General features: G+C 40.5%; 1 protein-coding gene across 1 annotated transcript in view; it reads right to left on the minus strand.

Annotated features, from left to right (window-relative positions):
- Positions 1 to 6,018: 6,018 nt before the first annotated feature.
- The window catches only part of LRMDA (leucine rich melanocyte differentiation associated), a 1,011,348-nt gene continuing 992,589 nt past the window's right edge, over positions 6,019 to 24,777 (minus strand). The window contains exons 7-8 of the mRNA XM_081105319.1: positions 18,560 to 18,641; positions 6,019 to 6,812 (exon numbers count right to left, since the gene is read on the minus strand). Of these exons, the coding sequence (XP_080961445.1) occupies positions 18,562 to 18,641 (80 nt within the window). The 3' untranslated portion in view covers positions 6,019 to 6,812; positions 18,560 to 18,561. The remainder of the gene's footprint in view (positions 6,813 to 18,559; positions 18,642 to 24,777) is intronic.

The following is a 24,777-nucleotide window of genomic DNA, read 5'->3' on the forward strand; positions in this document are numbered from 1 at the left end:
GTTTGCCTAATATTTAAATCCTCCAGGATCTGCTGCAGAGATTACTATATTAAAATAAATTAAAGTCATCAGAAGTCACTGGTACAAGAAAATGCTGGCAGCCCCAAAATCACATGCAGAAATGTGGAAAAGAACTGGAAGACAGAACCCTTTGACTTGGAGGGCAGTGCAGAGAACAAAGGAAGAGGACGAGCCAAACCCCACCAAGCCAGTGGGACCCATCCTGCCTCCCCCTCCCCAGCTGGAGCACACCCATTTTAGGTGGCTGATCCTGTGTTATGGTGGCTTGGCAACATTACTTCTCAGGATAGGAAGTTTTTAAGTTTTCTGAACACTTCCCACTGGCTCTGTCCATTTGCAGTTACCATCGTGGAGTCAGGGCATGACAAGGATTGGGACTGACATACACCAAACTTTGCATGTCCTGGAGCCAGCCTCGACGGCTCTGCCACTGTCACGTCAAGCTCCATCATTCCCGGCCGCTCAGTGCCTGCGCCCATGACGCCTGTCAGAAACTTTCAAATGCGAGCTCATTTCTTCATCCCGATCGCCTGCCTGGCCTGGACAAGGAAGGGATGACATTTGGGATGAGGGACAAAGGGGCAGTGCCTCCTCCAGCTGTCAGTTTGGGTTTTCTCTCACCATATCACAGTTCAGACCCAGTCGCCTCCTCATTTCGGAGTGCCTGCAGTGGTAACCAGGTTTGAAGACAGTGTGGGAGAGAGAGAACTTGGGCACATCTCCTTAGAGGACGATGCATTGTGAGTAAATTAAACAGACAAAAGAGGACGGCAGGAGCCTAGCGGTGCCCTTTGGAAACGGGCTGCTTTGGGAGGCGAGTGGATGCACTCAAGTTATCTGCACACATGGATTCCTTTGCATTATTTTTCTCGTTCCATTAAAGTGGAAAAATTTGGCATAAGAGTTATCCAAAATAGCAGAGGTTTTCTTGGTGGGAGGTTTTAGTTTCTATTATTTCTCTCTTTTATTAGACTCTCATTTTAATAAGGGATGGAGGGAAAAAGATATGGTCTGAATTAAAGCCAAACCTTCACAGTGTTGCAAGCTCCGTCTGGATGCATGCCCGTGATTCACTCTGCCCATTAACATAATGTGTCCGTTATGTTCATGGGAAGAGTGAATAAGGAAGTGCTGCTTCTGGCCCATCCACATTTCCCCCAGTGGCTTTAACAGGTAGCGCCAGAGTTCTTCCACCCGCTCGTTAGTAGGACACCATGAGTGTTTTGTTTCTCCTTCTGTCTGAGCTATTATAACACTGCCAACATGCCATAGCATAAAACTATCACTCTACTGCTTCATCTCCCATCAGTTTCCAATGCATTTCACCTCTGACACTTGCCACCAAAATGTCACCCAAAACTTGTGTGTTGCCCTTTATTCTATTCTATTCTATTCTATTCTATTCTATTCTATTCTATTCTATTCACCCCCCACAATAAATAATTCTCTTCCATTTACATCAGGAGATGTACCTTCTCAAAGCAGGGCATTTGGGTGGGGCTGATGGGTCTGGCTTCCCAGGGGAGTAGCACCAGGTCAACTAGTCCTGAGTCCTTGTGGTTGCTGGGCTGCCCTGTGAGGTCTGTGCACACAGATGCAATAGAATGTGTTGGCTTTGGGTCAGACATGGTGTCATTTAGAAGTGCATGCAGTGGTAATTAGGTAACCCTCCTCTAATCCTTGGGCTGATGATCACCGTTTTATGCTTCTGTCCCTGGAAATATGAAGGGAAGAAAGAATCATGACTTGCCTCACTCATGAGACCTTCTGAGGCCCAAATGAGATGATGATTATGAAATTATTTTGAAAACAAGGTCATATTAGTACAAAAAAAGGGGGAGGCTTGGCTAATAGTAAAACATAGCTTCTAAATTTTCTGAATGGGGTTCTATGACCTGGCTTTTCCTCACAGAAGCAAAGGGACCCAGGAATCACACCTGTATGGGGTTGGTGCCAACTGAATTCTGGAAAGCCAATGAGTGGAGACATACAGTTCAAGTTGTTGTCCTATATACCCTAATTGTTCTAAATTAGAGAAGTTTGCAGAAGCTTCCAGGTAACTTGCACAGAATAGGAGAATTATTTGTACCAGAAACAAAAACATAAGAAGACAACCATAGGAGTAACAGTGAAAGTGGGGAAGCCTGTTCAGGCTTTTGGAATTGGAAGAGGAAAGGGAGATGCATCCATAACTCTGAAAGGTTCCAGAAGGGCAGGACGAAGAGGCATGTCAACAGCAGAGCTCATTTACTCCTGTCAGCCCACATCCAGGGCAGCACCGCTTGAGGACCAGGACCTTAGAGAGAGGAAAGCAAACCCAGGAAGCAGATGCTTCCCTCCATGTCAGGTGCCTAACCAGCCCTTATGGAGTGTGATGTGCAGTTCCAAGGAGAGGGAAGGATGTGCTGGGAAGAATGTGGAAAATTCTCAGGTGGTCAGCCCCTTGCAAGGCCTTGGGCAAATGGGTATGGCCATAGGGTCTTGAGTATGAACAGGTAGGTCACCATGGAAGGAGGTGCCTGCACCTACACCATTAGCCTCATCCTGCAGCCAACAAGGTAATAGGACTCACAGAAGCAAAGGTAATAGTGCCTATTTGTGACTGCAAGGAGATGGGTGGGACCTGCTCTCTCCTGTGCTGAGAAGTAGCACCTCTTGCCACACCAAGGGAGGACTGAATCTGATGTGGGAATTTGGCCTTTGTGTGTGCAGCCCTGCCCTTCTGGGCTCCCTTTGAACGACGTCTGTCTGCCTCCCTGCAAGACATGGATGTTACGTTGTGTTCCAGTGGCAAGGAGGCAGGTAAGCTCACAGGAGCTGAGCACCTCCACTGTGCAGCCAGCATACAGGCTGTACAACCTTAGGGGTGCCATTCCATGTCCTTGAATTTAATTTTATTGACAATAAAGCTGATAGTTGGGTCCTTATCTAACTTCTATGTCTATTTCTCTTTGCTTTGTTTCTTGGGGGGAAGGGTTATTCAAAATCTAAATAGGAAACTCCTGCTGGTAAATCAAATGGGTCCTTTCTCTGGCCACTTCTTGGGGAAGTTGGAGAACATTGACATCATAAATCGAACTATGGGGAGTGATTGAAAGTGAATCACAGCTAAACTCTCAGAGGAATGCATGGCTATAAACTATGCATTGACCTTGTAATAATTCTCCCTATATTCCTAGTAGGTGCCATACTATATTGGAAATAACTTGTGTAAGTGATAGGATCTTACGTTAATGTATAAAAATAAAATTTAAAAAGCGTAATTGTGAAGTTCTCAACTTAGTTCTAAAAAAGAAACTTCACAAATATGTAATGAGACAGTATAGCTACACCTAAAGGAAGATACATTAAATGTAAAGAAAATTAGGGTTTGCCAGTAACCTCTACGATCATAAATGTGAATGCCAATCAGAACTACAAACACAGCAATTAGAGCCCCATCCTATCTGCCCTGGTGGAATCACTCGAGAATGTTAAGGCCAAGATGAATGTGACACTTTGAGCAGGACACAGGACAAACTGGAGTCGGCCCACAGAGACAGTGCAAGGTGGTGAGGAAAGGGACCAAGGGAATGGAGAATGGGGTTATATATCCTGGCGAAAGGAGGCCTGCGAGGAAGAATGGTGGCCATCTTTACATAACCAAGTGGTGCTCACATGGAAGAGGAAGATAATGTGGCTCTCAGAGGACCGAATGTTGAATATAAAGAAGAGTTGCCTAACAATTAGGTACAATTGGAATAGAATGCATCCGACATAGTGAGTTCTTAGTTATTAGAGTCTAGTAAAGAGAATGCCCTGCATTAGGTAAGAATTGAATGTGGTTAGGTACTATGTAGGTGTCCAGGTCTGATGGGCTGTGATTCTCATAATTACGCATATGATACTTATCTAGCACAGCCGTGAATTGTTATAAATCTTAATTATAAATGTGGATTCTCTTCTCTTTTCCTACTAGTTCACTCATGGGGCTTAACTTACTGCCTTTTGCTTGAACATAAATATTTACTGAATGAGTGAATAGTAGACACTAAGTATTTTTGATTACGGTGATGAGAGGCTCAATAGTATTTGACTAGTGGATTACTAAACAAAGAAGAATATTGGGCATTAGCAGAGTTTTTTTTCTCATACTATTTCTTAACATAAGCAATTTTCCCTAATTTGGTAATATTTCTCTTTAACGTTCTTTACTTAAGAGTTGAACACAATATGCTGAACAGCCTTGAGGCACCTTCCTGTTTGAAAAAGAGGAATATAGTTTACATTTTGCAAAGGATGCTCTCATCCATTATTTCTTTATAATCCTCAGAATAGCATGATGGGGTTGACATTTCCCAAATGAGGAAACAAGGCCCAGAGACAGAAAGGCACTTGCTCAAGGACACAAAGCCCGTAAGTAGCAGAGCCTGGACCCAGGACAAGGTCCATTAATTCTAAATTGCATGCTCTTTCCACTGTAAGTCAAATGCCTCCAACAAAGGTCCCGAGCAAGAAGAAAGGCCGTGTGCTTCCATCTGGTTATGCTGGTCAGACCCACCTGCCCCTCATTTCCCCCTTGTGCCTCTCCTCTCAGTGCCCTGCAGTCAATAAAGACAATGGTTCACAGGAGACAGCGCTCTGGTTTGCCTGGAGGCTGAGCTGATTGTGATGTTATGTGAACATGACCACAACATAACTTGTCTTTATAAATATCCATTCCTCGCAGGCTTGTGAAACTACTCGCTTGAAGTCTGAGTCTGTTTGGCAGGGAGACAGGGACAGGGCAGCTGTAAGCTGGCACAGTGACCCTAGGCTAGTCCATCGCAAGGCACCTCACTTGAAGGAGGGCTGGAAGCTGGTACAGTGGTTTGATACCAGGACTGCGGGCAGCTCCCACCTTGTGACCTGGGATTGCAAGGTGATCTGTGAAGAGAGGCTTTGAAATATCATTAGACATGCTCCGAGGGTGTGCTTGCTGCTGCTTAAGTGCTTTGGAAAGGGGACTTCTAGTAAATGTGTTCAGTATTCTCCTTTCCTTTTCCATCACATCTCTCACCGTTTTTTCTTCCTTCTTGAGAAAACAGCCAAAAAATAATGTGTTCTCATAATAATCAGATGAAGTCTCCTCACATTAATTCATTCAATAAACATGAGCACTTACAGTGTGCCTGATGCTTGGCTCAGTAATGAAAATATAGAACTAAAAATGGCTTTTTATGCAATCAGTGAGTTAAAGTCTAGAGGGAAAGATGAACAGTTAAAATAGAAGATTACTAGTACTATTACTGAGGTATTTGAAAAATGCTATAATTGGTATTACTGAAGAAATTCTCAGAAGCAGAGGAATATAAATGGTAATCTCTGTATAACAAACGTTTTTTCAAACAAAATAAGAGCAAGCCTAAATTCGTGAAAAGACACCAACATTTCAATGTATCTTTAAAAATCTCTCTTTTTTTAAAAAGTAATTTTCTTAGTTTGAATAAAAATTTGCAGCGAAAACAACTAGTAATCATTTCTGGAACAAAACTTCCCCTTCTAACGGCTTTAATTATTGTTTAAATAATTTTGAGGGGTGGGGTTCCATAGACAGATTTATTAGAGGCTTCAGGTCTGGGACAAATCTACAGGCTCTTCTCCCTGCTAGTGCCACCAAATGTCCATGTGATGAGTGTGGATTTCATTATAGAACAAAGTAATGCCATTTTAACACTTTATATTTTCCCTGGAGTTTCTACTTGCCTTTATTTTATTCTCGAAGTATTTTTTATATTCTTTAGGCACAGATATCCTCTTGGTTTTTCCTTTTATAATCGTCTTGAGTTAAATCCACTGTTTCTTTGTAGCCCCCTTCACACACTTCCATTACAGATCATTGCCCAGAATATAATCACATGGCAACTGAATGCAAAAATAAAATCCAATTTGTCATCTATTGATATATATCCTCAAGTAGCTTTCTGTGTCAGTTTGGATTAGCTGTAGCTGCATCTGAGAGAATAATTAATAATAAATGTAATGTAAGAAAGATAAAATTTTATTTTTCCATTACAAGGAGAAATTTGGCAGTACAGAGGGGCCATGGTGGGCTGATTTGTCATCAGAAACTTGGTTTTCATCTTTCTTTTTCATTATCCTCCTCCATTGCTTTCATTCTCAAGAAATCCAATAAAGTCAAAATGAATGTTAGAACTCCAGCTACCATGCCTACAAATCAGAAGAAATAATAAGCAGGAAACAATCTCTCTCTTTTATGAATATCTCCTTGCAGCCCCTTCACAACACATCTATAATAGTAAAAGTGTAATATGCTAATTAGACCAAACAGCCAAACAACCTTCCAGATGTAATTCCGGACATCCTTCTGGAAGAAGCCGCCATGGCGGGGGCCAAAGCAGAGGCGGATAAGGGTGATCAGGCAGGCAGGCAAGCAGTTAGGGGCAATCAGGCAGGCAGGAGAGTGGTTAGGGGAAATCAGGCAGGCAGGCATAGGGGTTAGGGGCAATGAGGTAGGCAAGCGAGTAGTTAGGGGCAATCAGGCAGGCAGGCAGAGTGGTTAGGGGTGATTAGGCAGGCAGGCAGGAGAGCGATTAGGAGACAGCAGTCCTGGATTGTGAGAGGGTGCAGGCCGGGGCTGAGGGACCCCTCTCCCTTGTGCATAAATTTCATGCACCAGGCCTCTAGTATACTATAAGTCATTGGACAGAACTTGATCATTAGCCATCCATAGCTGCAAGGGAGGCAGAGAAATGCAATTTTCTTTAGCTTAGCTGGATACGTCTAAGCAAAGGCTGTTTTCCATCGCTGACCTAGGGGGAAAAAAAAAAGAATGGGTCATTGTGTGGAACAGATGTTAACCTGTTTCATGTCTTAAAATATCTTTACTTTGGTCTTACATTTTTTTCAGACTTTGGCAGAGTATAGAATTCCAAGTTGAAAATAATTTTCATCAGAACTTTGAAAGTACTTTTCTACTATAACCTATAATTCACTATAATGATAGAAGGTCAATCCTACAGAGGTATCACACTTAGCTGATTGATTTATTTATTTAGTCTTTGCAAGTGTTTAGCTCTTTATCCTTAGTGTTCTGAAATTTAACAATGATTTTTCCATTTATCAATTATCATATCTTTTAGCTCTTCGAAATCATGTTCCATTATCTCCTTCATAGTTTTCATTCACTTCCTCTATCTTTTCCTTCTATAATGTCTATGCTTGACTGTTAGGCCTCTTGCATAAGTCTTGTGTCACTTATCTTTTCTGTCATATTTTTGTCTCTACTTATTTCCATTCTACTTTACAGAGAAAGGTATCTTGGAAATGTTTTTCTTTAAATCCTTCAACCCAATTTTTCAACTGCAGTTTGTTTTTGCTTTGGCAGGTTATTGTAATCATCAAGATCTCATTCTTGTTCTCTAAATCTTCCTTTCTCATAGGACTCTGTGATGCTGTGAATGCAGTATTAACTTATATGTCTCTGAGTAAATAAATAAAGGTTTTTGTCTGTTTTTTCTTTATTATTTAATATCTCTATTTCCTTTGAAAACTTTGTTTATGTTAGAATCAATCTCTTGTCATACTTCATTCTTCAAATATTTCACGATCTTTGGTTTTCTATTCATATTTAATAATGAAGACATGTAAGAATTTCAGTTAATATAGCTCATGAAAGAAATTCTAACCACTGCAAACATTATGCAGTAATAGACCACACATGCACGAGCTTGAAAGTAGGAAAGGAAAGCTTGCAGCTTTCTAAAACAGAAAAAAAAAAATTCAAAACCATAGCTAAGTATGAAAATAAAAGGAAAGCGGCCTACTGGTATAGGGGCAGCAGATTTGGTTATAAAATAAATGCCTAGGGGAGGAAGTTTTAAGATCAAGGTCCTTAGACACAATGAAGTGACCTTGACCTCCTGAGTAAGGCTCTGAGCCTGGGAGAACCTGACGTGGAATCCAACTAACCGCTCTGAATAAAATGTGATATAAGATTTAGCCACAGAAAATTGGAAACCCAAGTCTAGACAGCGGGAAATATGGAGTTAGAATTCACACTCCACTTCTAAGAAAGAGATTTCAATCAGATAACAAGCATAATATCTGCTCTGGGATTAGTGATACCCACAGAGTCTTAGCAAAGACAAAATTTAAATTTGCCCCAAATAATTATTCTATAGAATAGAGTATCAAGTCTTATCATGGCAAAAAATAAAAAAAAATCAATACAAAGGAGGAAAAGGAAGAGGAGAAGGAAGACAAGGAGGAGGAGAATTATAAATAAAAAATCATAATGAGATTTAGCAAGTACAACAGATAGAAAAATTAAACCCCTGAACTATGTAGGTAATAAACCAATTTGAAAAGAGTTTAAAAAATGAAATCTGGGAGAAATGAATTTCTAAAACTAAAAAAATATAGCTAAAAATTTCTAATTTTTGTATATTATAAACCCCACAGATTTGAGATGAACAACAAACTCCAAACAGAATAAGTAAAAAGAAACCACAGCACATCATATTCAAGTTGCTGAAAGCCAGTAATAGAGAAAAATGTTAAAAGCTGCCAGAAAACAAAGACTCATCATACACAGAGGGATGAGATTAGAATGACCACAGATCAGAAATGATGCAAGACAGAGCACAGTGAAATGACATATTTAACATGCTCAAAGGGAAAAAGTGTCAACCCACAACTCTATATCCCATGAAAATATTCTTCACAAATGAAGGTTAAATAAGGCCATTTCTAAAAAAGCAAAAACTGAGTTTATTGCAATCAATGCCACACTACAAGAAATGTTAAAGGAAGTTTCTCATGCTAAAGAATAATGTTTTAAAAAACACACACACTCAGATTTAGACCAAGAAATAAAAAACACTGAAAACGGTAACTATGGGAATTATAAAAATATGTGTATGGAGACTTTTTCTTATTCTTAAAATTTCTTTAAAAGATAGTTGCCTGTTAAAAATGTATTATGCATTTTATAAATATGTAAAAATAAGCTATATGACACTTTGTAATAGTACAAAGGATGATGGCAGGAATGGATGCATACTGTGTGAAGGTGAGACTTTCATTGGAAGTAATATTAAAGACATACCATATAAGTTGAACATTATTATTGTAAACCTTAGAATAAAAAGATAAGTTGGAATACTAAAGCTACTAAATGAATCATTAAGAAGGCAAGAAAAGACAATGTAAACACAGAAAAAAATAGTACAAATAGGAAGCAAACAGCCAGATGGTAGAATAAAAATCAAATATACTGATAATTTTATTACATGCATATTTGCTAAACACTCCATTAGAAGGCAGAGATTGCTCAACATTTTAAAAGCAAGAAGCACCTATATGCTATAAATGGAACAAATTTAAATACAAAGACATCGGTTAAAAGTAAGAGGAGGAAAAAATATAAATCATACAAACACTGAGCTAGCTATATTAATAACAAAGTAGTTTTCAGTATGAAAAATATTATCTGAAATATGGCAGGACACTTAAATGCTGAAAATGACAAATGCATCCAGAGTATATAATCATTCTTAATGTGTGCACAGCATCTATTAACAGAGCTTTACAATACATAAAGCAAAACTCACAGACTTAAAGGAAATATAAAAATTCACAATTGTAGTTGGAGATTTTATCATTCACCTCTTTGTAATTAATTTTAATGTATATATAGAATCCACAAAGGCATAAAAGCCAAACAAAAGTATAAAGCAACTTCTATTAGTTGACATTTATAGGACAATGTACCAACGATAGCAGTAGACACATTCTTTATAAGTACACATAAAATATCCACCATGCTAGACTATGAGCTAAGCTGAAACATTTAGAAGGATCAAAGTCACAGAGTATATATTCTCATACATACATACAAATAATAGGAAATCAATACCAAAAATAATCTGGAGAATACCCAAATATTTGAAATTAAACAAGGCACTTCAGAATATCCACAAATCAAAGAAGATATCACAAAAGACATTATTAAATATTTTTTAAAGAATTATATAAAAATCACCACATATCAAAAAGTGTAAGGTGAAGCTAAAACATTATTTAGAAATAAATGTATTGCTTTACATAATTATATCAGTGAAGACAGTTTTAAAATCAATTATCTAATTTTCTATATTAGCAAAGTAAGAAAAGAAAAGTAACTCAAAATAAGTGAATGGAAGAATAAAGTAAGAACCAAAATTAATAAAATTAAACACATACACACATGAGAGAAAAATCAGTGAAAACAAACCTTGTTTTCAGAAAACATTAAAAAAGTTAATTAACTTCTAATAAACTCCTGGATCATGGATTGGCAAAAGGACATTAGTGGGACATACAATAAAATGTTAGTAATGTAGATTAGAAGTATTGTCCAGTGAGTTTTCTGGTTTTGATAATGGTATTGTAATTATATAAGATGTTAACATTTAGGGAAGCTGGATGAAAGGTATATAGAAACTCTGTGCTATTTTTTGACAACTTCTTTGTAAGTCTGAAATTATTTCAAAATGAAAACATTTTTAAAAAGAGAGAACTTCTGTTTTTGAGAGACGATTAAGAAATCAAAAGACAAGCTGATGATTGGGAAATATCTGTAATACACATATCTGACAAAGACTTGTATCAAATATATATATATATTTGATATATATATATAACAGCTCTAGCCTGTTTGGCTCAGTGGATAGAGCATCGGCCTGCTGACTGAAGGATCCCAGGTTAGATTCTAGTCAAGGGCATATGCCCAGGTTTCTGGCTCAATCCCTAGTAGGGGGCATGCAGAAGGCAGCCAATCAATGATTATTTCTCATCATTTATGTTTCTACCTCCCTTCCTCTCTGAAATCAAATATATATATATATATATATATATATATATATATATATATATATATATATATATTATAATATATATATACAAACCTTACAACTCAATCTTAAGAAGACAAACAAACCAACTAAAAACTTGTAAAATGTTTGGACAGATATTTCTCAAATGAAGAGACATGAATGTCCAATAAGCATATGAAAACATGCTCAAAATTACTAGTGATCAGGGAAATACAAATAAAATCATAATATTATAACACCACATTTAAAATATAATGGACACAATTTTCCTGTTTTGGTTAATCCTCACCCAAGGATATTTTCCCATTGATTTTTAGAGAGAATGGAAGAGAGAGGGAAAGACAGAGAGAAATATTGATGTGAGAGAAACACATCGATTGGTTGTCTCCTGCAGGAGCCCTGCAACCGAGGCATGTGTCCTTGACCAGAATCAAACCAGGGACCCTTCAGTTTGCAGGCTGATGCTCTATCCAATGAGCCAAACTGGCTAGGGCTAATGGCTACAATTTTTAAAGGCTGATAACACTAAATGTTGGCTTACATGTGGAGCAATTGAACGCCCATATATTGCTGTTGGGAGTGTGAACTGGTAACAAGCTCTTTGGAAATGGTTTACAAGTTTTAAATGGAGCCTAACATAACATACGCTTAGCATATAATCCAGTAATTATACTGGTAAGTATTTACCCCAAAGTAAAAAAAGACATGTACCCAAAAACGACCTGAACAGAATGTTCATTGATTATTCTAAATACCTCCAGCAATAGTAATGAAAACAGTATGGCATTGGCATAAGAACGGACGTATGACTAATGAAATGGAATAAAAAGTCCAGAAACAAGCCCTTGCATGTATGATCAATTGATTTTCAACAAGGGTGACAAGATTTTCAACAGGGAAGGAAGTCTTTCCATTAACTGTTGCTAGGAAAACTGGATTCTCACAAGCAAAAGAAGAAAGTTGAACCTTATATATAGAAATTAACTCACAATGGGTCAAAGGCTAACTTACAGAGCTAAAACTAAGAAACCCTTAAACAAAAACCTTAGGAGGAAATCTTCATGACATTGACTTTGGCAATAATTTATTGAGTATGAAATCAAAAGCACAGGCAAGAACAAAAATAGATAAATTGGAGTTTATAAAAATTCAAAACTTTTGTGAAACAAAAGACATTGTTAAGAGAGTGAAAAGGCAGCCCAGATAATGAAAGAAAATACTAGCAAATCACATATAAAATAAAGGATTAGCTTGCAGAATATAGAAAGAACTCCTACAACTCCAAAAACTTAAACAACTCACTCCAAAAATGGATGATGGGCTTTAACAGACACGTTCCCCGTATTTAAATGGCCGAAAGCACATGCAAAGATGCTCAGCACCACTGGTCATAAGGGAAATGCCTATCAAAACCAAAAGGAGATGCCACTTCACACCACTAAACGGTTTTATAAAACAACAAACAAAGAAAAAATACCCCTAATTGGAACCCTTGTATATTCTTGTTGGAAATGTTGCAGTTACTGTAAAAAACAATATGATAATTCCTCAAAGAGTGAAACATAGAGAGTTACCACATAGCCTAGCAACTCCACTCCTGAGTATACACCCAACAGCATTGAAAGCAGGGGCTTAAACAGATTCTTGTATCCCATGTTCATAGCATCATTATTCAAAATAGCCAAGAGATTAAAAACAACCCAAATATCCATCAAGATGGATGGATAAACAAAATGTGGTATATACATACAATGGAATATTATTCATGTTTGAAAGAAATGACATTCTTATGCATGCCACAACATGGATAAACTATGAAAACATTCTAAGTGAAATAAGCCAGACACAAAGGGATAAATATTGTATGAATCCACCTGTATGAAATACCCAGAATAGGCAAATTCATAGATACAGAACGTGTAATAAAGTTACCACGGGCTAGGGGAAGGGAGAAATGGGGAGTTTTATTTAATACATGTGGGATTTCTGTTCAAGATGATGAAAAATTTCTAGAAATGGATAGTGGTGAGGGTTGTACAATATTGTGAATGCATTTAATGCCATTGAATTATATATTTAAAAATAGTTAAAATTTTATGTTATGTATATTTTACCACAATAAAAGCATATGAAAAAAAAAATCCCCAAATTTGAAAAAAAGCAAATGTCCACAAAGGAAAGGGGAAAAAAGAATCGTGGTATCTTCATACACTAGAGTACTTCTCAGCAATAACAAGCAACAATGTGGACAAACCCCAGAAATAGAATACTTAACAAATGAACCCAGACAAAAAATAAGTATATGCTATATGACTCCATATATATGAAGTTCTGGAAAAAGCAAAACTAATCTATAGCGACAGGAACAAGCCAGTTGTTGAGTAGGGTTGGGTGTTGTGACTGTAAAGGAGTGTAAGGGGACTTTCAGGGGTGATGGGAATGTTTTATATCTGGATTGGCATTGTGATTATACAAGTGTATGTATTTGTCATGATTATTGAACTCTTATAATGAGGGCACTTATTGTTCTACTGTATCTAAACATTCTTCAATGAAGTGGATGAAAGGAAGAAAGAAGGAATAAGGAAGGGTGGGAGGGAGGGCTGGAGGGAAAGGGGAAGGCAAAATTCACATAACCATAGCAATTAGAATAAGGTAATACTGATATAAGCAAGGCAATTACACAGATTGAATAAAACAGACAGTCCAGAAACAATTCCAAATACATACAGAAATTTAGCAATTACAAAAATGGATGGCATTGAAAAGGATAAAAAAAGAAGCAGAACAATAAGCCAGCGATGTAATCAAAAAGTTTAATTATGACCCTGCATCACACCAACACAGTCCATTCCAGAAGGACTAGAACACCTAAATATTCAAGGCAAAACTTTACAACTTTTAAAGGAAACTGTAGAAGAATAACTTTATGATTTTAAGATATTAAAGAATTTCTCAGACACATCACAGCCCCTGTAACTCTCCCATACATATATCATAAAAATTAAGACAGTTGATCACATCAAAATTGTAAATATCCTCCCCCAAAGACAATACATATAAAGTTAAAATGTATATACATCATAGGCTCTCAAAAGATATTTGCTAACACGTGAAAACCAAGTTACTGTATCTAGATAACAGGGCATCCCAAGAGTCTTAGTGTAGGTTTTAGCTTGAATCACTTCAGAAGTGCAAGTGCTACTAACTTACAGTAACAATATTTGAAAAGTTAAGTATTTCTGTTTCAAAGTATTGATATGTTTCTTATTAAAATTCAACATAAACACTGTCTTGGGCCACACATTACTCTAGTTGATTTTCAAACTTCATAAAAACGTTACTCCGCTGTCGCTCAGTGATAGGAAGAATTGCATTTATAGTCTTGGCTTTAAGATCCTCCAGAGATGGAGGTTTGGATGAACACACGGCAGACAGAAAACTGTCCCTTGCCTTCCTCTCTCATTGTTCCCTCAGCTCCCTGTGTGCCCCTGGCCACTGCGCCCACACTTTAATTCCACGCGGAGCTCTGCTTCTTCATCTCCTTTGGCATAATTCAGTTTATTCCCATTTGCATCAGCCCTACTTTAGCAGCTTACCCCACTACACTCCATACTTAGCATTTTCTCTCTTCTTTCTTAGCAAAACTCCCTTGTCCTAGGTTACATGTCCTCCAGGCCACATGCCATGCTACTTTAGAAAGAGTAGCAATGCTAATATGTATGAATAACATAATTTATTACCTACCCCATCCACGAAGTGACAAATTAACATTTAGAATTATAGTTACCCAAAGGAAAACACTAACACTGGAAAATTTCAGATAAACTTGTAGGAAGATGGGATGTTTGGACAGGTGACTTGTCTTTTAATGTTCTTCAAATCCCCTAGGTCAATGGTCGGCAAACTCATTAACAACAGAGCCAAATATCAACAGTACAATGATTGAAATTTCTTTTGAGAGCCAAATTTTTTAAACTTAAACTATATAGGTAGGTACATTGTTATTAACTTAATTAGGGTACTCCTAAACTGGCCTTTGCTAAAAACGTCCTCAATCTGAGGAGTCGACCTCAGCGAACATACCCCCACTTCTTCTAACGCCACTTCTTCAAAATAGACTCACCCAGGCCAAAAACCAACTTCTGCGCATGGGCCACGAAGTTTCAATCGCACTGTACGTGCACGCTTGCACGTGGTATTTTGTGAAAGAGCCGCACTCAAGGGGCCAAAGAGCCGCATGTGGCTCTCGAGCCACGGTTTGCCGACCCCTGCCCTAGGTGTTTGCTGGGGCACTGGAAGTGACATGCAGTACTCCACCCAGGGCTGATGGTTGGTTTGTCACGCAAACATGTAACCAACATGTTCTGTGCTCTGGTCTCATTTCCTGGTCCAGGTCTTAGTCACTTTACAACATGGTATTTGGGCCAATTAGAGCTGAATCAGGCAATGGAAAGAACCTTCTTTGGTGAGGCTTTCTCTGGGAGACAGAGCTAGGAGAAGCAGCTGGTGAATGTCACATTAGGTCAGCTGTGACGGACAGACAACATGGAACACTCTCCATGGGCCCTGCGCGGTCCCCCCCGGGCAGTGGGCAGTGGGCAGTGGGCAGTGGGCAGTGGGCAGTGATGCAGGTGTGACTGAGGCTGCTCGTGTGAGTCCTGACTACTGAGCACTGCTACTGTTTTGATGAAAAGAGCCCTATTAATCTGCATATTAACAAAAAACAAAGATAGTCAAATTACTTCTTAGAAGAAACAAGAAAGACATTTTCCCCTTGAAACTCTGCAAGCTGCATCTCTGATGGAAACCCTCCCTACCCAACACACAGACACACACACACACACTAATAAAGATGGAAAAACCAAGCAAAAAAAATCCCTCCATCAGAGTCTGTGGCTTGCTTTCCTTTACTCCTTGCTACACATGAGTATGTGAAAGTGCACCACACTCAGATGTGCAGACTGATCGAGTGATAATCTCCTATAATGTGCCTCTATTTAAAGCCACAAACAGATGGAGGGTTTATGAGCAAGGCTGGTAAAAGTAAAAGCAAATGATTGTAATAGTTGTACTTTTAATAGGATTCCCCACAATCTAAAACATTATTCCTCAAGGAACAAATTGTTCTATAAAATTATGTTCCTTGGGAAGAAGACAGTCCGCTCTGACTTTGCTGAGGCAACAGAAGACTCCAGGATGCAGGTCGCTCTCAAGTCAGATCAGCATCCTGGGAGAGAGGACTCAGGGACACCATGGTCCCCAAAGAAAACGCTCGGTGGAACAGGGTAAAAAGCAGAAAGACCAAGGGTAGAAAAAAAGCATTTGAAAGATGTATGAGTTTTGATTGAACTTATTACCTTCTAATCCTCTTCTTTGTAAAACAAGGTTTGAGAAATGTCTATGGAGTTAAGATAAGCACACAACATGGCTTCCTTCTCTGCCGGTGCAGACCAATAACTCCAGGCCAGCAAATCTTGCTTAACAAACAGTGGAATCGCCAATGACACAACATGAATTCATTACCATATTCCCTTTTTAAGAGAAACAAAACTCACTACAATCCTATCATTAAGATGAATATACTGTAGTGATGGCTTTTGCGTAAATTATAATTAAAGCTAATCTTAATTAAAGTTATTACACCATTTTGGAAGAACATAAACAACCCGAAGAGAGGGAAACAATGTGGTCAATAACTCACTCCAAAAATATTTTTTGCCTCCAAAGCTCTCACGGAGGGAGACATTCCTGCGTATGATACAAATGGTTCTGACATTAAGAAAAGTAAACAAGTGAGAAAAATAAAGATGGAAAAATTCTGTGGTCAGTTCACAAGTGCTTTTTTATTGTTTGAGGCAGGGTTAAAGCCTTTTATAAAGACAAGGATATATGTGCCGTGAGATTGGATATGACATGGGACTAGTCTAGCTGCCCTTGCGCAGAACTCTGGCTGCCCATAATATGCCAAGGACAAAACAAAGAACTAGGGTGGGACCCAATGCAGCTAATTTAAAGCATGATCCCAATGCTGTTTTATAGATCAAAAACAAAAAAAAAGGTACTTGACTCTGGTTATTCATGGATTTGAGAAATAAAGGCAGACATTCAATATCCTCCCTTAATGGTCTTGAGGATTTTAAACTAAATATCTGATGATCAAAGGTTACATAATCTACAAGAGGGACTCTGGCCAGGCCCCATGCAAGTCATCCAAGGACTGTGTTGACTCAGTACCTGAGTCCATGTAAATGGGCTAGAACTGAGAAAACAGGTTCTTCTTGGGTGTTTCAGGGATCCTGACTCCCCAAACAGTTTAACAATAGCAACTCTAGTTATTTGATACCTATAACTAGAAGGATTCTCTTTCAGGTTTTTCTGTCCTCAAACTAAACAAAACTGGGAGATACAATGAACACCAGGTCTTAATAGAAGCAAAAATAAATGCTGTCATGTCAGAAGCAACCAACATTTCCAGTATCTTCCAGAGCGATTTTACTGCTGTACTAATATATTAAATGACACTAAAGCCCCCAAACAGTCCGATCATGCTATTTTCCTTGAAACATTGGTGCTGGAATATGGTCCGAGGTGCACCAGCTGTGGATTTAATTTCTGAGAGATCCTGAGAAAGATACCAAATTGAAAGGATTTGTGGCATCCATTAAAACTGTTCGGTCTAGTAGACATTTTCTATAGTCTTCCCTTCTCTCTTATCTTCTGATGCACCACTTTCTTTTATCATCTTGCTACCTTGAACTAGCACCCAAAGGAGCAAGCTAGCTCCAAACACAACTATGGCCATAGATATAGTAGGAGGTATGTGTGGTTAGAAATGAATGAGTGAATGAATGAATGAATGAATTAATTAATTAATTAAAAATATTAAAAGTCCCTGATATACCCAGAACCTGGTCCTGGAAAAGATGCCTGACACTGCCAAGTATTCAAGGCAAGACATGGACTTACAACAGAACAAGGTCAATCCCATGCTTTTGTAGTCAGGGATTTAGGGAAAGCTAGTTATTCCAATTCAGAAAGTGTGACAGCATGAAACTGGCCATACATGAATGGCCTGGCTAAGAACGTACACCTTCTGCTCTCTGAAAAACTGCAAACCTGTGATAAAGATACTAAAGAAGGGGGAGGGGCATGGAGAATATGAGATAAATAATTACAAGGAATAAAAGAGAGTGGGCTTCCTCAAAATGGCAACTATTTCACTAAAAGGAAACCCCCAGGACAACGGTATCAGAGGGATCTCTACTCGGGAGGCAAGCTGAAGACAGTCTCTCTCACTTGATTACAGCCACTGAGCATGCTCACGGAGGCCCCAGGTGTGACCTCTGCTCCCCCGTGAGCTGTGGAGGGCCAGGCAATCTATCATGGTGTTCCTCCTGTCAGCCCTGGTGCTTCGCCGCTGCTGTCTGTCACTGTGGTGGATGAGACCTGCTTAAGGGCAATCATGTCAATCTCTATGTGACCACTCAGTCTAAGGCAGAAAGATGATGTTGACAGGCCTGGCGAAGTCAGCAGAAGGTACCAAAAGCCGAAGTGGTAGCCTTCCCACAGAGATGCCGTGTGGGCACTGTCTTTTTTCTTCAGCTTTTTCTTTATTTCTGCTTTCCCTTTTTGCTTACTGGTAAATCCTCATGACATGGGCTAAGGCGTACAGAACTTGCCTTCAGAGCTGGTCATCCCGGATAAACCTGTTGCCCTCCGAGTTCTTCCCATAGTAAACATAGCGACACTTCCCCAGGACACCTGCCAAGAGAAGGAGACACGTCGTTACAAACCACAGTCCAGCAGGAAGCGAATAGGTGCTGCAAAGCAGAACACAACACAGTTCAGATCCCACGGTGGCAGCAGAAGGAGTAAGTCCCACAGGGAAGGACCCTCCCTTCGTGTCCTCACCGTCGACATTCAAATGAAATGTCAGCAGAGCACAGGCGCCCAGAATATCGTGGTTTCCCCCCTGATGTCTCTTCCACATTTTAGAGACTTTTCTAGTTTGGCCACTTACTCCTCAAAAGAAAGCATAACCCCCTCCTCTCTCCAGGTTCCCTTAGCAGTTTTTAAAAATGGAAAATTAAGAATTTAAAGACGGGCCCAATCCAAGCAAAAGATGTGGCACAGTCTTCCCTGAGTGTGACTGTTTTCAGTCCTCTGTCATGAGTCAATATTATTACCTTCCAGTTCCCAGGGGCATCAAGCACTTAAGGGGATGATTAAGAAAGAGGGTGGTACTGACAACATGCCACATGGAAAGTCACAAGAGCCTGGACGTTAAGGGATCCTTCTCACAGGCTGAACTGTAGTCTCAGGTAGGAATGCATTTGATTTTCTTTTTTTTTTAATATATATTTTTTATTGATTTCAGAGAGGAAGGGAGAGGGAGAGAGAGAGAAACATCAATGATGAGAATCATTGATCGACTGCCTCTGCACACCCCACACTGGGGTTCGAGCTCGAAACCCTGGCATGTGCCCTTGATCAGAATCAAACCCGGGGCCCTTCAGTCCTCAGGCCAATGCTCTACCCACTGAGCCAAACCAGCTAGGCATGATTTTCAGTTTTATTTTAAATAATTGTATGCTCCATATACAGCTTTCCTTTCACTCAAGGAAGTGATGGGAGGACTTAACTATGAAAAATACCCTTAGAATAAGTTCAAACCTTTTAATCAACTCAATATTTATTTTAAATATCCATAAGAAATCACCTGCCATAGTTATTAGAAAAGCTTTGTAGGATTGTTAAGGAAAAATAAGTTTTTCCAAGAAAATATTTAAACTACAATTTGATTTTTGCCACCTTGTTTTTTCTTCTAATTTTAGAAAAACTTAAAAATCGGCTCCGCAGCTGTCTTGTTACTAATAGCACTTGAGTCTCTGATGTGTGCATAACCAGAAAGAAAAAAACAACAAAGAAATGTCCATAAAACATTAATTCATGAGCCACAAATCGGCCTATAAAAATAGCTACCTATATGTATGATTTTCCCATCAGTGTGGTAGTAGGAAACCAACAATCACCAGCTATTTTTCATTTGGGATAAATTAGCATTTGAAATTATCCAGGTCCTTCACATTACAAGTTCTAAGTAGTAGATATCTGGTGATTGTATAAGAGATATTTCTCCATTGCAGAACTTTAAACCTTCTTCTTAATTAAGGATTAAAAAATGACTCCGAAACTTTTAAGGACAGGGCAGATGCTCCTAGGTTTGAATGACTTGGGACAAAGCTGGGAACTGCTGGGGTCACAGAATCCGAGAGTTGGTGAGAGCATGATACTCTCCCATGGCCTCCAAACTGGTCTTGGTGATGCTCTCATTCCTTCTACTTTTTACCACATTCCCATGAGCAAGTTTGCTGAGGCCCACACGTCCCCCTTGGCCACGCTTTCTCCTCAGCTCCCTACCCCCAGTTTCTGTTTTTGAATTTGGGTCTGGTGCCTGGAAACACTGAGCTTGGATCAAACCTCCCCGAATCCTTTTTTCAGGCCCAGATGATTCTTTTAGCTATTGCCATTGAGCTCTTCTCTTTATTGGGCTTAGCTGTGTAGCACCTCGGGTGGGACTGACATTGTTCCCAGCGCCCAGACCTGTCTGTGGGCTTGGCTGGTAGAATCTGTTCCAGGAATAGCACCCCCTACAGGCCTGGGTGGGAGTGTCTCAGATGTTTCTGAAAATCCACAAGGGGCTTCCTTAAGCATAACTGACTCAAATTCGCCCATGAAGAATCTGGAAGAATGAGGCGGAGACATGTTAATATCTCTCTACAGCACCAGGACAGCATGCATTTTTATACAAAAAAAAAAAAAATGGATAGGGCTGTCAGATATTATAAAGAGCACAGTCTTGCTCTTGAGTAAAAGAATGCAAGGCAGACACACACACACCACACGCCAGTGGGTGTATTCATTCCCTCCTGCAAACTTCCCCGCACATTCAGATTGGATTTCCTTTCTCTGCCCTCTCCCCATGGTAAACCCCAGCTCCGGATCTGGCCTAGATGAAAACTGGGCCTCACATGCCATCCAGGAAATAGGCTGTTACTCCTGGAACACGGGCCCTGACGTGGAGGAAGGTGACATGTTCTGAGCCATGCTCCCGGTCCTTCTCTCTGGTTGGCATTGATAAAAGTCCTGTTTTAGGGGCTGCTTTGGGCCTGGAAGCAAGTCGGTTTATAGGCATCCTGGTGAGAGAGGCTGCCTGATGAATGCAGGAGACGCAGGGAGGTGTCAGAGCTTAGAAAACGAGGCAAGGACATGAGGTATTAATATTGTCAATGATCTCTTGACGGGAAAACAGATACCACACTCACTGTCAGATTTAAATAGACACCAAGTGCACTAATGACAAAAGGGCAGACTTCAAACAAAGGGGCTGTGTGGCAGGGAGCAGGGCTGGTCTCTGTGCGGGCAATACCCTGATCTGAACAGACACTGTCAGGGCAGGAGACAGGCCCAGGATTGTGCGTGGTGACAGAAAACAGAGATGCTGACAGAGATACCAGCGCCATATTATGCCAAGGATATTCTAACGCTGTCTGCGGCTCTAACAAAAGCTGACATCACTCCCTATCACTGGGGTCTCCTCCACCCGCTCCTGCAGACTTTCTCCCCAGATGTCTTTACAAAACTCGCTGTGGCTGTAAAGGTCCTGGCAGCCCTGTCTGTGAGAGCGCTGGGGTCAAGGGGCCTGCGGATGACCTCAGTCCATAAATTTGGACTTTGCAGGAGGAGCCCACTCACCCCCTCCCCCCGATACCTTGGCTACTGAGGGTGATCAGAGTGTCAACATGTGAGAAGCTGTCACCTTGAATAACATCCTTAAAGGGAAGCCACTCAGTTTGTGGGCTGCCCCAGGACAGCACAGGGACCGTCCAGCAGCGGAAAATTAAATCCAGCTGCCCTGCTGGTGCTCCTCTGGGAAGAGAGGTGGTCCGGCCAGTGACAGTCCAAATCAGGCTGAAATTTTTAAACTTGAACCGCCTACAATTACACAAGTGTCGTCTCCATTGAGACTCCTATCTGACCGAGCTCACAGTTGGGAAGTGATTACCCCCCAAATGGAACTTTTCTGCTAAATAAATTAATAAATGAAATTAACAAAGAAGAAAATAAAGACACAGCCCCATAGGTGGCCATAGCACTTTATTTATCACGAAGGTTATTTGTAACAGGAGGATTTGCTCAGAAGTTAAGGCAGGTGGTGGCGTGTGACTCTCTTTCCTGCTCTCCCCATGGCCCCTCCTCCTGTCACGATTACTGCCTTAAACTGTGACAATTACTGAGGGAACACCTTGCTGGCAGAGGCATTTTGCTGGGGAGGCGCGCAGGCTGGGACTCGGTAGGCGGTGGTCACTACCGTGGTGGTGGCTCAGTAGGCGGGGGTCTCCCTGTGCATCTCCAATGCATCCGCTTGTTTCTATCTCCTCGAACTCCTGTGTCTGGGGACTGGAGGGGGAACAACATATGAAGTGCTTTTCGTTCTCTGGGGAGGCATTGATTGGCCATAATCAGTGAAGCAAACTTGCCATGCATCAGGCCGGCCTGTAGCCATAGGCGTGTGGTTCCTTTCTGGGGGCCCTAAAAAAATGACAGTGTGCTGTCCCCTGGGAAATCCTCTCCTGCCAAATGAGAGTCCTAATTTTTCTTAAGTAGCCAGCTCCGCCATCGCCATAACTTCTCACAACTATAATTATGGGGGGAAATGTTTGGGGAAGAATCTGCTTTAAAGAGGCCCTTTATCTTTTAAATGTTTCCCCCTCTGGAATGAATGTTCTAATTATGCAGGTTAAGTTATGACCTTGGATCTGCCTTTCTCCTTGGCTGCAAGGCTGCGAGGGCAGGAATGGTTCTGGAGACACTGCTGGGGAGAACCCCGAGTGTGTGGGGGGGTGGGGGGCGGGGCGTCCTGACCCAGGCATGCAGAGTCCAGCAAAGACCCAGGGCTCCCTGGCCTCCTGGAGGGCCTTGCACCTCCAGTTGCTAAGAAGAGGTGGAGCTCATCTACAGTTAGACCCAGCTCTGCCCCAAGAGTCATGTGATCATGTCCACCGCCCTTTTCTTCACTGGGCTGGTTTCCCCATTTGTAAAGTGAGGGCTAAGGGCCAGATAATCTCTGAGGTTCATTTTAGCTTGGAAGTAGAAGAATTAATATTTCCCAGTTCCTCCCTTATGAAGATGAGGATGGCAGGGCCGATCTTGCCTGATGTAGCGGGCATATCCAATGGTGAGTTCATCAGAAATTCCATTTGGACTAAATAAGCTCTTGAAACCCATCAGGCCAGAGTCCCATAATGTATAGAAGGGGAGCACTGCTGGATCTCAAAACCCCCAACAAAAGAACACCCATCAACTTTCTGCAGTGCATTTCATGCTCTGAGCTGGGAAGTGCTTGCCACCTAGCCTGTGTCTTGCTAGCTTTGACTCAAATCTCCTAATTCCATAGTCAACAGAACTAAGACTAAATATCAGATTTAGTGGTTTATCATGTGCATTTTAGTTGTGACAAAATAATAGTCTTTATTCATCTATATATATAAAACCCTAAGCGACTGAACAATAGACCAACCAGTTGACCAGTCGCTATGACATGCACTGACCACCAGGGGGCAGATGCTCAACACAAGAGTTAGCTGCCAGATGCTGGGCTCACTGCTGGCGAGCCTCTCCCGCCTCTGCGGCAGTGCTACTGAGCAGTAGCAGCAGCAGCAGGCGCTTGGCCCCGGTTGCCTGCCACTTGCAGCATTACGATATCCCTCAAAACCAGCAGTCCAACTTCCCCCAAGGGTCTCAGATTGAAAGAGGGCGCAGGCCAGGCTGAGGGACCCCACTGGTGCACGAATCCACGAATTGGGCCTCTAGTACAAATATATACACTTATTTGATGATGCAGTATAGGTTGAGTCAATAAACCTCTATCAGTAAAATAAAATATCAATTTTATTAACCTTATTAATGTTAGCTTTGGTATTCACCATTTTAAATGCTATTCTCACCAATGCTTGTAAGAGTAGCTGTGTAATGACAAGCAGGTTTTACTCTGTTTGTGATGGTAGTAGTTATAATCAGCAAGTTCTACAAGGCAAGGAACTGCGGGCTGCTCACAGATGGACGCCTGTTCTTTAATCTGCAAGAGTGAAGGAAGGAGCTAGACCAGGGGTGGGCAAACTTTTTGACTCAAGGGCCACAATGGGTTCTCAAACTGGACCGGAGGGCCGGAACAAAAGCATGGATGGAGTGTTTGTGTGAACTAATATAAATTCAAAGTAAACATCATTACATAAGAGGGTCCGGTCTTTTTTTTTTTTTTTTTTTTTTTTTAGTTTTATTCATTTCAAACGGGCAGGATCCGGCCCGTGGGCCGTAGTTTGCCCACAGCTGAGCTAGACTCTTCACGACCTCTGAAAAAGTGATGACAGTGTTAGGAAGAGGTGGGTGGGTCCATTGGCAGAGAGGGAAGGAGTATCCAGAAAATCTCTCTGGTCCCTTATGGAACGTTCTAGAATAGTAGTCCTCAACCTGTTTTTGGCCATGCCCCACTTAAGCATGTCTAAAATCCAGATGCCCCACCCTGTGACATATAATTCTTATTGTTCAAATGTTAACTCCTATTCATGTGGAGGAAGCCATAAAGGCCATTACCTTGATCTAAACAAGCTTCCAAAGAACATGGCTTCCATGAAAGCAAGAAATAAAAGAATGAAAGGACAGTTGAAGTACTGAGGAAGAAATCACTAAGAAACTGTTAAAAAATAATAGTAATATGAAGTGATATGAAAAAATAGCAAATAAAGTTGCAAAACATATAATAGAGAACTGAAATGCATAAATATGTCACAATATATATTTATAGACTGTATATGAGGCCTCTAGAACCAAAAGAAAT

The sequence above is a fragment of the Myotis nattereri genome, assembly GCF_964212035.1.
Source record: "Myotis nattereri genome assembly, chromosome: 13".
Classification (NCBI taxonomy): domain Eukaryota; kingdom Metazoa; phylum Chordata; class Mammalia; order Chiroptera; family Vespertilionidae; genus Myotis; species Myotis nattereri.